Source organism: Vombatus ursinus, unplaced genomic scaffold, assembly GCF_900497805.2.
Source record: "Vombatus ursinus unplaced genomic scaffold, bare-nosed wombat genome assembly UNPS02009770.1, whole genome shotgun sequence".
Lineage (NCBI taxonomy): Eukaryota > Metazoa > Chordata > Mammalia > Diprotodontia > Vombatidae > Vombatus > Vombatus ursinus.
The window spans coordinates 17,295,637-17,312,169 of NW_020949548.1; the positions used below are offsets into that span (position 1 = coordinate 17,295,637).

General features: G+C 40.2%; 1 protein-coding gene across 1 annotated transcript in view; it reads right to left on the reverse strand.

The window, feature by feature from the left end:
• The window catches only part of SOX6 (SRY-box 6), a 364,739-nt gene that overhangs the window by 334,181 nt on the left and 14,025 nt on the right, over window positions 1–16,533 (reverse strand). Inside the window, exon 3 of the mRNA XM_027852618.1 lies at window positions 8,050–8,257. Within this exon, the coding sequence (XP_027708419.1) occupies window positions 8,050–8,257 (208 nt within the window). The remainder of the gene's footprint in view (window positions 1–8,049; window positions 8,258–16,533) is intronic.

The window sequence follows — 16,533 nt, forward strand, 5'->3', positions numbered from 1 at the left end:
AGATGGAGTGAAGGCCTCTGGCTATCATTGAGCTATTGAAATAGAAAATTGTACATTTGAATATCCAGCCTGGAGGGAACCTTAGATACCACTTAGTCTAAATTCTCAATTTCAGAAAAGGGGTAAACTGAGGCCAGAGAAGGTGAAAAGATTCACCCAGGGTCACATGTGATTTGGCAGAACATTATTCATAGCTATTAATAATGGGCCAAGTACAATTATTTCATCTCACATATATTTATTTAGCACCTACTGTGTGTAGTATTACAGCATGTTGGGCCTGGAAGTAGACACTTAAGGAAGAAATTGTCGAAAGCTATTTAAGGAGCTAAGCGTTAGAGATCAAGAATCCCTTTAATTCAAAAACCATCCCTTGGGTTGGACCCCGTAATACAGCAGTAGGAGGACATTAAAGATCAAAAGAAAAAAAATTGTGTTCTCTAACGAACCTAGTAATCATGGTCCAGGAGAAGGAAGAATGAAAATCCAGCAGTGCTCAGAGTTGGGATAAGGGTTGAAGACACTCTATTAAGAGACAACAAAAGGAAAAAGGAAAATTGCACTGAAGGGTCCATCAAAGGGCTTTTGTGAGGGCCTCCTGAAAGGCCTTGTAATAAAAAGGAAACTGTGCTGAAAATTTAGAGGAAGGTGGAAACCAAAAGATATAGTCAGCTAAAGCTTTCACACATGCACACACACACACACACACACACACACATACACACACACAATACTACAAGACAGTAAACTTTTTACCAGCTTGCTTTGCTTGGTGGAAAAGTGGGGAAAAAGCAGTAAAGTTTTTTTCTTCTTCTTTTTGTTGCCTTCCCTCTCACACACTCCACCCCCCTCCCTTGTTTTCACCTAAACCATGTGTAAGGAAGAGGCAAACAGTATGAGAGAAACATTTCCTCTGTCCTCTTATCACGTGGTCCAAATGGGCTCTGAAAGTGGCTGATTCAAAGAATCAATGATCACAGAATCGTGGACACATAGCTAGAAGGGACAGGGTTTGGGGATCATCTAATCCAACTCACTCATTTTGCAGATTTGGAAACTAAGTCTCAGAATGGTTAAGTGGATGATCATGGTCACATGGGAAATAAGCAACAGAGCTAGAAATCTAACCTAGCTTTAGGGGAAATGCAAATCCCGTGGAACTCATTCGAAAACTCAAACAAGGTTCAAGCATCTCTATCTGCCAGAAAGCAGTCTCCCATGTCTGGAGAAAGGAATCCCAGTTATTCCTTGTTGTGTAGGCAATTGAAAAAATAGCAGAAAAGAATCTTCTAAATAATTTATCAGCACCCCAAAGAAGAAGCCATGAAAGCATAATTTGAAAATAAATGAATGAATGAATAGATGAAAATCTGAGATCGGATATTTCAAGCTAGAAGTGGCCTTAGACATCAGTTAGTCCAATACCTTCATTTTACAAATAAGAAAACAATCCCAGAGAGGTTATGACTTCCCAAGGTCACAGAGATAGTAAATTGCAGAGACAGGATTTGAACTCATCCTCTCTGACTCCAGGGTCAGTGTTCTTTCCATGGCACCATGACAACCCAAGGCAACTTTTCAATTCTAGGCCCATACAAAAGGATGCTAAGAATACTGGGGAGAGGTACTATAACCAAAAGAGCATTTCCAAGGCTATAAACAGATGGAGATGCAAAAATATGCCAGCACAAGTCAACTCTTGTTTCTCCAAAATGATTGGGGATCAAACTCTTCTGTTGACCAAAAACCCTTCACCAAAGATCTTCTAATTGGTTCATCAATTTATAAAGAAATCAGTAGCAACAGGATACACTTCATCCCCAAAACGAGGCTGTGTGAGTGACTCAGAAGACATGGCAAGCACAGCCACTGTCATTCTGACAAACACCCATCATCAATACACAGAACTACAGGAAAACCTGCTTCTTTACACATCTTGATGATTTAGATTCCACATAAGAGTTTGCTGCAGACATAACAGAATCTTCCAAACAGGGGAGTCAGGAGAAAAGATTCCAGTCCCACTCAAAATAATAATATTAATTACACAAAGCTGCATCCTCCTTACTTTGAAGACCTGCATTATTTCATTCTGGATTAAGAGGATAGCTGGTCTTGGGAAACTATGGCAGTTCAAGAATTTGAAATGCCCAATATATTTGAGATAAGAATTCTAGACATTTTATAATGAATACTCAATGTATTTCTTATTTTCTTATGCAAAATTTTTAAACCCTTCCAATTTCTCCCATGACCTAAAGTGGCCTTCCATTCAAAATCATGAATGAGAAATAGAAAGGAGGGGATTTCAGGCAGAGAGCACAGGATGCTTCATCAATACAGTCAAAACAATAGGAAAAAGCAACAGCCTTAAACCACCCCGTTAAAAATGCTTATTTGTGTTGTGCTTGCCTGAATGCTAAATTCTTTCATGGGCTTTTTTTTTTTAAATATAAATTTTCTTCTCCATTGCACGTTATCTGAAGACTCTTGCAGGAATCTACTGAGCTCTGTCACTCACACAATCACATTCCATATCTTCCACAGCTAGCACACGAATGTCCAGAGAACACACATTCTCATGAGTTGGAATCAGGAGCTCAATTGGAGAATTAAAAAATCTTGTTCTACTGAAAGACAAGGATAATTTTCCAACTGTGGGGTGAGCGCTCAGGAACTAGGACCCAATATTGTACCAAACTTGCCTTACGTCCTAACTGAGCCTCCACGATTATTTTTTCCCCATTAAAAACCCTTCAAAACTCCTTCTTGTGAGATGGTTCATTTTTTCAATTACATAACACAGTTTTCCAGTATGTTGAAGGTTATCAGATGAGTAATATGCGCCAATCTACATCCTTACTAAATATACCACAGCATGTGCGCATGTATAGATCTAACCAAATTGCCTAAAGATGTGAGGGCTGATAACAATCCATCAGATATACACATCCACACATGCTCATTCCTGTGCTGAGAAACAGCTGCATAAGGCACTGGAAAGAATACCCCAGTAGGAATTCAAAGCCCAAGTGTTCTTGTCCCTTCTCAACAAGAATATTGAAATGAATCCAAACAGTTTCATTATCACAGCAACTCTGAGCCCAAAACTCTACCGGACAAATGTTCTCATCTCAGCCCTCCCTGCCAAGCTGGACCGAAATCTCCCACTCAAACATTCTCTGTGAGGTTTAATGTTGGTATTGATAGGGCTCCTGCTTCTCCTTAACTCCGTCCCCCAGCCCTTGCCACGTCTTAGCGATGACAGAAGGAGAAGCAGCCTGTTGAAAGGTACAGTTTCATTGCAGAGGCAATTAATAATGAACAGCAAAATTGTGCCTGTCGCTAATGAGGTGAGGCATAATGTATTTTGTGCCCTTTGCCCCAAACTCCAGAACCTGACCCAGAGGAGAATTCACCCTGACCAGGATGAGATTTTTTGGTGATATAATATACAAGACATGACATTGGCTGGGAGAACTATTATTAAAGAGAGATTAAAACAGCTGTACATTATGCTGCAGCACTCACTCTTCTCTTTACAAACAGACGGTCCTGGATTACAAGAAGCACTTGACCATCAACCAGATTTAACCAGCTGGGCCATATTCTCCTAGGCAATGTCTGTTGACCTCCTCAGTCGCAGCTGCTCAGATGAAATTCTCATTAGACAACTTATTTTCAGAAGCCAAAGGACCCTCTGATTAAATATATGTATTTAGACATAAAAAAGTCTTTTTAAAAGTACTCATTTTCTGACAAGTGCTGCTTATGATAGGGCCCAGCTACACTGAGAACAAGAGCAGGCAATACAAGGAGAACGAAAATGCATCACTTAATCACAGCTGAAGGGTTTGAGACTAGAAGGATTTTAACCTGGAGCTCTCAATCAGAGCCTTGCTGCCCACCCCAACCAACTTGACTAGACTAACAGCTGCTTTAAAAGTTAGATTTTTTTCTTTCTTTCTTTCTTTCTTGTCACAGAAGAATTTAAATTGTCTGCATTAGGTTCCTATTCAAGACAAGATCAGGCTTACGCTGAACCTCACTACTGGGCAGCTCTAGGCACCAGCCTGCTGCCAAGGGAACTGTTGCCTTCCAAGAAAAACGCCTCCAGGAGGAACAAGCGTGTGAGGTCGGTAGTGCAAGGATTAGTAATCCTCACTTAGTGACTTGCCCAGGGTCACACAGCTATGAGGTGTCTCAGGCAGGAAGGCTGCCCAAGTTTCCTGACTCCAGGTCTAGTGCTCTAACCACTAGACAACTCTGTCTTGAAATTTACCCATTCCCTCTCCCACCCATGCATGGGTGGTCTCTTCTAAATCTGGAGTGCACTCTTTGCTAATAACATCTGCCTCTTAGCGTTCCTTGTTTCCTTCAAAGCCCAGCTCCATCTACACCTGAGTGCCTTCCCCCAAGACACACACACACACACACACACACACACACACACACACACACACAGTGTTGATATGTCTCCTTCAAATAACTTCGTATTTATTTTATATATAGCTTTGTGTTTGAATACCATACCTACCACCCACCTCCTGTAGAATATAAGCTTCTTGGAGAAAGATCTGACGGATATTTGTCTCTGTAACTCTTGTACCTAGCACATAGAAGGTTCTTAATAGATGTTTATTGGATTAGGGTTAACTCATTTGCCTAATACCATTAAAAGATGCTGATTTGAGGAGGTCATTTCTAGAAGAGAAAACTAACTAGCTAACCACTGAATAATGGGTTGATTTATCAAAACTATTTCTTTCAGTCTGGAAATTCAAAGGATTTAGAGTAGGAAGGAATCTTAAAGATAGATCTAGTCCTGCACAGAACACCTAGGTGGTGCAGTGGGTAGAGTGCCAGCCCTGGAGTCAAGAGGACCTGAGTTCTGGTCTGGCATCAGATGCTAGCTGTGTGACCCTGGACAAGTTACTTAATCCTGCTTGCCTCAGCTTCCTCATCTGTAAAATGACCTGGAGAAGGAAATGGCCGGTATCTTTGCCAAGAAAACCCCAAATGAAGTCACAAGAGTCAGATATGACTGAAATGACTCAACCAAAAAAAGACAAAAACAAAAACAAACAAACAAAAAACAAAACAGAGAGTCAGAAAGGAGAAGTGACTTGTCCAAAGTCACATCGCAAGCAAATTAGCAGAACCTAGACAGAAAACTAGGTCGTCTAATTCCAAGCCCTAGTTTATTCCCTCTTGAGAGAAAGAATGCTATAGTCAACTATGTACTAAAGTCAGGAGTTTTGAAGACAGTCCCTGTAAATAATCCCTTCTCCATCTAGAAAATGAAGGTTCGGAGCTCAAGGATCTCTAAGGTGCCTCCAGCCCCAACACTCTTTTATCCACCTTGCTTGATACATTAAATGGTTGCTGTTAGTGTTAGTGCACACATAAGGGAACATTACACTTCTAGTCTGTTTCAAAAAAAAAAAAGAGTAACTTTCAACAATTACAAAACAAAATGCAAACAAAGGAGCAAAGGCAAATGGGAAACAAAAAAGGGCAGAACTTTTGGGGAGGATCAACATTTTGCTGAAGTGGTATAGGCATATCTTCTGATACCCTATTAATTCTCCTCTTCCAATAATTTAACAAATATTTATGTCAACTGTCTGTCACGTGCAAGGTTTATAGGAGCATACAAAGACCTAAAAAGCTCAATTCCTGCCCTCAAGACACTTAAAGTCACGTAGTGAAGATAAGACAAATAAAAAGAATACAAAAGTAACCATAATACAAAATAGGATGTGATAAGTTCCATAAGAATGACACTGAGTCCCATAAAGGGGAAACTATGTATTTCTTTATGTATTTATGTATTTCTTTATATGTCGTTGTTGTTGTTCAGTAGTTTCAGTTGTGCCCAACTCTTTGTGACCCCATTTGGGATTTTCTTGGCAAAGATACTGGAGTGGTTTGCCATTTCCTTCTCCAGCTCATTTTACAGATGAAGAAACCAAGGCAAACAGGGTCTTGCCCAGGGTCACACAGCTAGTAAATATCTGTGGCTGGATTTGAACTCAGGTCTCCCTGACTCCAAGCCTAGTGCTCTAATTACTGCTCCACCTAGCTGCCTTTCTTTTCATTAACACATATTAAAATATCTTAATTTTTGAGGTCTAAAATCTGTGCCATGAAAATATAGTTACATAAACTATATTTTAACAAAAAACCTTTTTCTTCTCTGATAGGAATACAGTGATGGGAGACTCTTAAATTCATCCAAGAGTAAGCTCTTCTTACTCATGCAAGAACCTCTCTCATACCAAATCAACTATAGTCTACACTAATGAAGAGGGAGGACAGAAAAGTCACCACTTCTCACACTAGGGAAAATACTGAGAAGACCATCCCTAGTGGTAGGAAATTCTAATCATAAAACTGTTTGTTTATTTTTTAAATAGCTGAAGTTCTGGAGAATTAAAATATTCTTTCAATGGCAACTGAAGAAAAAGAAAGGAAGAAAGGAAGGCAGGCAGGAAGGAAGGAAAGACATTAATATATCACTTGTCCAGAGATCATTGATCTGGAAACCTCAGCTCCCTTCAACTCAGCCAAGAATCAAGCAGCTTTAGTGCCCAGAATCTTAAGACTTATTTTCGAGCACAGAGGTTCATCACCTTCTCATGCTTCAGCCTTAGGCTCTCAGAGCTTGTTTGTATTCATTTTATACACAATTTTAATGAGTACAGTTACCTGATCTTCCAGCCCACAGTGAAATAGAAACAAGCAAATTAGAAGCAGGGGAGAGGTGCTAGTCAAGGTAAGTACACTGAAAATTACAAGAAGTTAAAGCTGGAGATCTAATAGGAAATGAGAAAACAGAAAAATGAGAGCACAGCAGTCTGGGGCCATTTCGTGCAAGAGTGAACAGGCCCACACTGCACTGCAGACCAGTCCAATAACTGATACTCATAAGGATACACATTCACTTGCATGTCATGGCATCACCTCCATGATGTCATGGTCCTCGTCAAGAATGAAGGACAAACAACAACTTATAAGAATGATCCTGAGTTGCCAAGAAAGGATTAGTTTTAGGTTCAATATTAAGTACTTATTAAGGCAGGAGAGTATGTGACACATTTTAGAAAGATTTCCACAAAAAAAATTGTTAAAAGTTGGGCACAAAAAGGGGTAAGGTTCTGCAAAATTTCCTTTCATGGAACGCTCACTGGGCAATGATGTATAAATGAACTTAAATGACTAGCAATAAGCCCAAAGCTTATTGACCTAGAGAGGTCATGTGACTTCCCCAAAGATCACAGAGGAAAAAGTTAGTAGAGTTGGGATATGTACCTACATCTTCTAACTCCAAAGCCAGTCACTGCTCTATCTATTATGCTATACTACCAGTATACTGGTATATCATACATAACGAAGATACCCGTGTTTGTTTTATGGTTGGAGCATTTTTTTTAATTACTCTCACCTGATTCTGAAATTCTGCGATTCTGCAAAAGCTGGTTAGTTTCATTTGATCCTCTGAACCTCAAGGATTAATTAGGTTAGAATTGAATGGACCCTTCAGTGGATGGGGAGTTTTCCCAAGACATGCCAGGACTTAAAAATTATCAAAGTTGGAGGTAACTAAAATAAGGAGTTCCTGGGATGAAGACAAATCAATTTGTAGAGGTTTTATTTAATTTTTTGAAATCTGATTTTTCCCCAAAATAAAAATAACTTTTGAGAAAGAAAGAGATATAAATGGGAAAAAAGAAAAAAATTTCAGCTAGAAAAATTTCCAAAGTAACTTTTTTAAAGGGTGAGGCTTTAAACTCTCACTTTGTTATCATAAGCACAACATAAAAAAAGCAGAAAGTTTTTTGAAAAACAGAGCTATCTGCTTAACACTCCTAATGGATCACAATCTGCCATCACCATGGTAACCTCTGAATAACTTTTTTTTTTCCCAACTATTGCCAATTATGCACTTCTCTGGCACTTGAAATCCCACACATTTTTTTAAGGCCTGGAATCTTCAGAAGAAGAAGAAAAAAAGAAGAAGCTGTCCCAGTCTTATTCCATACATACCCTCCTGCTCAGTCCGGGTCATCTCTTCCAACTTCTTCTGTTTCAATGTGTCCACTACGTCTGCCAAGCTCCCTTTGCGGCGCTCTGGCGTTCCAAAAGTGACGCTGGTCATTATCTCTCGGTCCCGACCCCCGTCGTCAGGCTTGTGTGGTGAGGTAGAGGTATTTCGGAAGGAATAGAGGGAACATAACTTAGTATTCTCTGATTCCTGTAAGAAAAAAAAATTTAAATTAGGATGCTGGGCTACCCCACTTGCTTTAGGATAAATTCCAAGCCCATAATATGAGCATATGTAGCCACTAACATTACAAATACTGAGCAAGCTAAGTAACATGCCAATTTTTGTTTCTTTTCCTAAATAATGGATAAAGTAATAAAGAGGCAACTGTCAAAGAAATTTACCTGCAACTACAGATGCAACCTGAATGTATTTTCAAAATTGTAAATCAGGTTCAATGTTGCGTAAACCTAGTTTTGAAACAGGCATTGCAACTTCCTACTCATTTTACACCGTTCTGTACAGAATGTTTCAGATCCAGTGAATAATCACTGGGGTTGGGAAGGTCAGACTTTTTAAACTATGCCTATTGGCTAAGGTCTTCCCATGGTTTCAGACATGTAGATCACAAAACATTTATCCCCTATATTTAGTACCAATAAAGAAATTTAATAAGAGTATATCATATTTAAGAGTTCACGAACATTTCTAAGAGGAAAGAATGTGCAAGAGAGACTTTAAACTCTGCTAGAATGATTTTTCTGTCATGGGTCCGACCTAAATAACAAAAACTGCAGCACCTCCACCACTACCACCCCCCAAAAAATTCCAAACCATGTTCATCCATACACTAGAACACAGGACTTATGACCTCTAAGGTCTCTTCATTTCTAATATGACCGTAGATGTTCGCATCCTTTACCAAAGGGCAAATTTATCACAGAAATATTGACACAGGAATTACTTCATAGGACAGAAGTACAAATGAGTTACTAAACAGGTAGGAGAGTGGGTCCATCAGCTGAACACTATGGGTACAAAGCTTACAATGAAATTGACAAACAACTCAGACAGACAGGAAGGAGATGTTTGTTTCTTTGTTTTTCCAAATTAGGACCGGTAGTTAGAAACAATTACAATTTAGCAAGAGTCATTCTCTTCTGCCGGATTCTTGCCATTAGTGTCTCCATGTATGCTCTTTGACATAATAAAGACCTTAGAGAGTAGGCATTGGTCCCACCCCCAACTCCACATTTTACAAAAGAGAAAACTGAGGCTTAGGAGGGGTTAATTGACTTGCCCAGGTCACATAGATCTCTACGGTGTGAAAAATTTCCAGGAAATCTGATGCTGCATAGGAAACTGTTTTCTTTCTTTTTTTGGTTTGTGTGTTGTTTTTTTGTTTGTTTGGTTGTTTTTTTTTTTTGTAAGGCAATTGGGGTTCAGTGACTTGCCCAGGGTCACACAGCTAGCTAGTAAGTGTCAAGTGTCAGGTCTGAGGCCACATTTGGACTCATGTCCTCCTGACTCCAGGCCTAGTGCTCTATCCACTGTGCCATCTAGCTGCCCCAGGAAACTGTTTTCCAATGATTACCTTGATGTCTATTTCACTTGAACCCAGTAATGCTGAGAAGGGCAAGCTGGCACATTCCTCAAAAAAGAACCTCCAAAGGAGAGAGAATTCAAAGGAAACATAATTCAATGGGAAACACACCCAGTATCCCCTGCAGGGTCCACTGACTCAGCTACTTCCATTACACTCAGGAGGTAAGGGACTCCTTATAATCTGGCTTATATCAAAATTTAGCAGAGTATGGAAGAAAGAATGCTAGATTTGAAACTGGAGAGCTTGGGTTTGAGTGAGTCCTAGTTCAACCACTTGCAAAGTGTGTGACTTTGGGCAAGTCACTTAACTTAGTTCTCAGTTTCCACATCTGTAAAACAGAGATAACAATTCTTTCACTGTCTGCCTCATCGGGGCCGTTGTGAGGAAATGTGTGGCCCTAAAAGATTACATAAATGTAAGTTATTATTATTCCTGAAAAGCAGCAGGTCATAAGGTCAGGAAGACTTGGGTCCTCTAATACAAATATGTATTAGCTATGGGCACCAAGCAACTCACTTAACCTCTCAGTGGGATCAGACATCTCTATAAGACTAGAGGCAGAGAAATAGCTGATCCACATTGGAGGAGGAAGCTCTTCATAAAAAGCTCTGAACACTGAGAAAATCTCAGATCTGGTCTTTCTTGTTTGAATGGGTGGATGGATGGATGGAATGAGATATAGACAGGAGAGGAGAGAGAGAAGAAATTATTATAGCTGGTGTGTGGGTAGGCTGATTCTCCCTTTTCCCCAGGATGATACTTGAACTAAATAGAGAATTCTGGAATTAAAGCATAGGATTCTTTCCTTCCCTTTGGGACCTCTCAATGCCTCTCTTAAGAATTTTGGAATTGATTGAGTGACATGGGAGGCACTAGCACAGGACAGCTCAGCATGGCGTGCCCTCATGAGAGAAGGTGCTGTCCTCTATGAGCAAAGCAGAATTGAAGTAGCTCAAAAGAAACGCGAGACACACACATTAAAGAATCCACCCTAAAGGTTCACATGGACTATCTGTGCCTGAACTGTGGTAGGACATTCTGAGATCATCTTGGTTGGATCAATGACAGTCAGACACACCGTAACTTGACTCTAGCATGGTGATGTCATTTGGGTCCTCTTCGAGAACAAAGGACAACCACCAACCAGCCAGCAAGGCATAAGCATTCAGTGCTAGATGTCCCAAAGACAATTTCACTTAGAATAGATTCCTGAGCTGAAAGTTGACCCAGGTTGATAATCATCATTTGAACAAATACTGCTTTTTTAAAAAAATAACTGTTTTAAGATGAAGCTGAAAAGGAAGTATCAACCTGCACTAGTAAAAGAGGTTTCCTCATTTGGAAGTTCCTATATAAATGTAATCACAGGTCTAGTCCCTATTCCTGTTTTAAATTAAAATGTATTTGGTGTCTTTTGTCTTTACATCTATTCATAAAGCTCTTTGCAAACCTTAAGGTGATATGTGAATGCTAGCTATCATCATAATCATCATCGCCACTGCTGTTGTCGTCATTTCTGGATATATCCCATCACCCCTAACCTAAAATGGGGCTTCCTTAAACATAGAAAAGCACCTAAACAAAAATCCCTGCTACTGTAATTGCACCTGATAATGCCTGAAAGCTCCAACCTCAGTGGTCCTCCACCTTCCCCCTTCTTTCCCTAACCTCTCTGCTGAGATAAATGTGACAGGTTTCCAATCTATTCTCCAGGACCAATATCAGTTAATGCCCACCCACACCATTTCAAATGGAAAGGCATTCTCATGTTATAGTTAGTAAATCAAAATAACACTGAGCTAAATATAATGGATCAAAGGGCTCACTCCCAACTGAGGTAGTGAGAACTTGAAGACCACACTTGCTGAAGGACCCCAAAAACAGGCTCTCTGGTCATTTCCAACCGAAGTTGCAAAGACTACACAAGAAAGGACAATGCAAACTCAAAGAGCTAACGACTGGCACTAGGTGACACTGACCAGCATCATTAGTAGGTTATGCAACTTGTCCAGGAGGGCACATCATTTTCTTCTTGGGACCAGAGGGCATTTGACTGAAAAGACATGGTTTCTCCCAAAGGGAAAGCCACCAGACCCAGTCACAAAATGTGACCAAGATATCATCACAACCAACTGACACAATAAAAGTGGCTGAAGTTTCTTAAGTCTACCCAAACTACTCAAGGGCTCCTTAAGTGAAGGAGGAGAGGGAGGGTGGGGGGAAGCACAATTCTTACCCCTAACTTTTTCACCTTCTAGATTATAATGAACACCAGACCTTTAAGTACAAAAGCTAATGGAAATCTTATCTGTTAAGATGGACAAGTAAACATTTTTTCATTTGTTTTGTTTTAGTTTTGAAGGGGAACATTGCCTGAGACTTCAACTAAAATGAAGAGATAAAAGTCAAGATTATTTGTTAAGCATCCTCATAAGAAGAGTGGCAGAGCTGTTGACCTGTGGGGCATAAGATGAGCTGCTGCCAAAAGCCCTCATAAGGACACCAGCTCCCTCCTTTCTCTCTCTCCTTCTCACCGTCTGTATGCAGTAGTTAAAAGTACAGAGAACTCAGGCCTCTTTACTGGGTTTTTTTTCCCCTAAAGTGACACTTATACAATGACTATAACTGATTGTATTGGGAGGAGGGAGAGCAAAAGAGCCAGTGAGACCAATTCATGGCACAGCAATGTGGTTCTGGTTACCTGGGTGGCTGTGTTCCCCTGGTTTGTGTGCACCCCTGGTTTGTGTGCATCCCTGGCTGTGTGCATCAGTTGTGTTTTGTTACCAATACTAATATACTTACATAGTGCTTTAAGGTTTGCAAAGCTTTTCACAAATATTATCTCATTCTATCATTCTATCTTTACAACCATCCTTAAAAATAAATACTATTATTATCAGCATTTTATGGATGAGGAAACTGAGGCAGGCAGTGGTTAAGTGACTTGTCCAAGATCATACAGCTTGTAAGTGTTGAGGGCTAGATTTGAATTCAGATTTTCCTGAGTTCAGGTCCAGTGTTCTATCTACTGAACCATATAGCTGCAAGTATCACAGGCTTAGTGACATCTTTGACAATGACTTGTGTCAAAGGTCCTAGAATCCATTAGTTATTGGATACAGGGCCATGACAGGTGGAAAGATGGGAAATTTTTCATTACACTATTAATAAAAACTTTTTTCTTTTCTTTTCTTTATTTGAGAGTAGATCTCCCTATTTTACCCAAGCTGGAAATACAGTGGCCCAATCCTAATGCTGATTGGCATAGAAGCTTTAACTTGCTTTGTTTTTCCAATATGGGCCAATCCATGCCTCCTTAGGCAGCCTAATGGTCTTCCATTGCTGGGTGCTCACCATATTAGTGCCAGACTTAATGTGGAAATCTGATCAGCTTTAGCCTTACGTCAGAATCCCCAAACTCAAATGAGTCACCAATGTCGGCCTGACCCAGGGGCAGAGATTACAAGTCAAAAATACTTATCGATTGATTTATTGATTGGTTCTGATGCTCTGACACAACAATTATAACAAGATAGATGCCTCATAGTGATGGAAGGCACCACACCTGGCCATTGTGAATTCCCCAAAGAAAGGCAATGAAATAAGCGTGTCTTAGCAATGAAACATGGAGATAATTGCAAGAATTTTCACTATGGAAAAGGATGCAGCTCATTGTGATATCAGATGGAACATAAGGGAGATTCTCTCTCTTCTTCTGAACTCTCTTGTGAAATGATGGTGATAATAAAACAGCCACTATATTAAATGACTAAGGATGTAGCCATCACAAAGGCAGAGCCCAGGAGGCCCAGAGGAAGGAGTCTGGTTGTAGGGAATTTGATTCTAAGTCTGTTTTCCCTCCTTGTCTAATCCTGCCTCCCCACTCCCACCTCACTCAATCTCCCATTCCCCAAATCTGACAGGAAGATTTTAGTTAGTTTGTTTTTTTATCAATAACAGCTAAGTTTAGGAAGTAAAAATCTTCAGGCCATGCCTATTTCATACTCATCCCAGGCCCAAAGGGAAGCCCAGATTCAGTTGGGAAGAGAGTTTCAGAATATTTCCCTCAGAAATCAGGTGAAGCTGATTACATACAACTTATGTATGTAAAAAATGTAAGAAGTCAAGAAAATGCTTCCTTCAAATCAATCCAATTCACCATTTCCTTCAGAATCTTAAAGACCTATGATTTCATTAATGTGAAATCCCTCCGCCCAAATAGATCATAGTCTTTGTCTCTGTCTCTGTCTGTCTCTGTGTCTCAGTCTCTCTCTCTCTCTCTGTCTCTGTCTTTGTCTCTCTATATCTCTCTGTCTCTGTCTGTCTCTCTGTCTGCCTCTCTCTTTCTCTTTCTCTCTCCACCTTAGTAGGTAGTTTAATGGATTGCCTTCCAGGGCAGGAAAACTTCTTTATTTAGTAGCCAACCTCCTGGTAGGGAGCCCTACTGCACTTGGCTGGTTCTCAGACAACTGGAATTGTCTGTCCATCACTAAATCTGCACTCAAAATTTTTTTCAGTTTATGCTCTGCTGGAATGACTTTGGAGAGCCCAGAGTCAGCTCTATGCCATAGCAAGACCTTGTAGAAGTATTTGGTGGAAGCAAACAAAAACACAGTAGTATAAGCACAAAACACGGTCATCAAGCCTTTTCTTGAAGACCTCCACTTGAAGAACTCACTATGCCCAAGGCAAGGCATTCTATTTTGGAACCACTGTATCTGTCAGGAAATGTCTTCCCTTCATTAAGCCAAAATTTCCCTTCTGCAATTTCTACCCACAGTTCTAAGTTCCACCCTCTAGGACTAAACAAAAAGTTGTCATCCGCCATTACACCTTAGAGGCAAGAACATTCACAAATCTTCCTAAGAAAGCCTTTAACCCCAACTCAGACAATGGAGACGATAGATATCACTGTTGAGTGACTGAAAGAGAAGAAGGGGGTGGCATAATTTAGGATCCAACATTCATTCAAGAATTTGCTGCTATCAAGCATTCCTTAACCTCATAACCTGCTGGAAAAATAAGTCTCTAACACATATGTAATCTGCTTTCTCAGAAGTGGAAGTAACTGGTTCACATTTGCATGAGGTGGTTTACATTGGCAAAAGGCCCACATGAGTGTAAAATGTTGGGTTTGCTTCAAACTGACAACAGATTCTTCCCTGGCAAAAGTATTGTTTTCCAATTGCAAAACTGAAATGTTTGATTTCTTCTACATCTAATTCAAACTAGCATCTAATAGAAAACACTTGGCCTATATATATATCTTTCTCACAACTAAAATAGCATTACTTCACTTATCCAGTTTTCCTAACTTTATTATCAAGAAGGTCATAGTCAGATCAGTGTATCTGCTATCACTGCAGAGGGCCCACTCTTCTCTAGAACTGTCAGGGATAGAACTGTTCCCGGTTTTCACTTAATTGGTGGATATGTATGCATGACTACATTAGAATGTCAAGATTCCTGGTGTTATAAGGAAAGAAAGATTGAAAAAAAACTTTCAAAAATGTTTTGACACAAAGGAAAGGAAATATCATGAGATCAAAAGTAGTATAGCAGCCAAGCTGACATATGATGAAGGGAAATAGGAAAAAAGTACAGTAAATGTAGCTGTTACCTGCACTTACCAAGGCATTTCTACTTGGGCCATTAGTTAATTAGTAATAAGCAATAAGCATGTATTAAGCACTTACTATGCACTAAGTGCTGAGGACACAAAGAAAGGCAAAAGACAGCCCCAGTGTTTAAGGAGCTCACAGTCTAATGGAGGAGACAACATGCAAAAAATTAGGTACAAACCAGCTACACATGGGATAAATTGGAGATAATCGACAGAGAGAAGGCATTAGAATTGAGAGGTTGGGAAAGTGTTCTAGTAGAAGGGGGATTTTAGCTGGGACTTGAAGGAAGTCAAAGCCAAGATACAAGATAAGGAGAGAAAGCAGTCTAGGCATATAGTTTCTCTAGCCCTTTCAGCAGGGGGAGGTGCCAGTATGGGGGGGAGAGGGCAAATTTGGAAATTTAGACTCCCTCCCAGGAACACCCTGGGCTCTGATAGGCCAGATTCGGCTTTACTTTGCCCAGATTCAGACCTCCACTTCACTTCCAAGGCAATTCCACACCATGCTGCTATCACCACCATCACTAACACCCCCTCTTTTCAGCTCCCTTTATGTGTTGGCTCTCCCTCCTTGAGGACAGGCATTGTATGCACGGTGCCCAGCACATAATAAGTGCTTCATAAATGCTCTGTTTCTCTATCTACAGCTACGACCTCCTTCAGGTCAAAATCAACAGACCATATTGTTGTCGTTCAGTGATGTCTGACTCTTCATGATCCCGTCTGGGGTTTTCTTGGCAAAGACACTAGCCATTTCCTCCTCTAGCTCATTTTACAGATGAGGAAACTGAGGCAAACAGGGTGAAGTGACTTGCCCAGGGTCACACAACAACTCACTTAAATCCAATTCACACATGATGTCCTTGCTCCTCTTTAAAAATGAAGGAACGACAACAACAGACCACAACTTATCCCGGAGTCTTTCTATAATATTTATTCCACATTACAAGTCCCTCTTGTATACTGTAAAATGAGGGTCTTGAACTAGTTGATCTCTCTAAGTTCCCTTCCGGCTTAAAATCTATGAATCTATGATTCCAACAGTCCATGACATAGAGAAAAATGTTCTACAGTCTTTTGGCAATTTAGAGACAATCATCCTGGATGTGTTTCTTGAATAGGAGACTACAGAACCTTTCATTAGGGTGTATATTCAGGGAGTTCAGTTGTAGACAATCTATCCCAACTAACCCAAGATAGCCCACTTCAACCCAGAGAGAAGAATAGAATTTCACAGTTGAAGGTATGAGGGGAAGG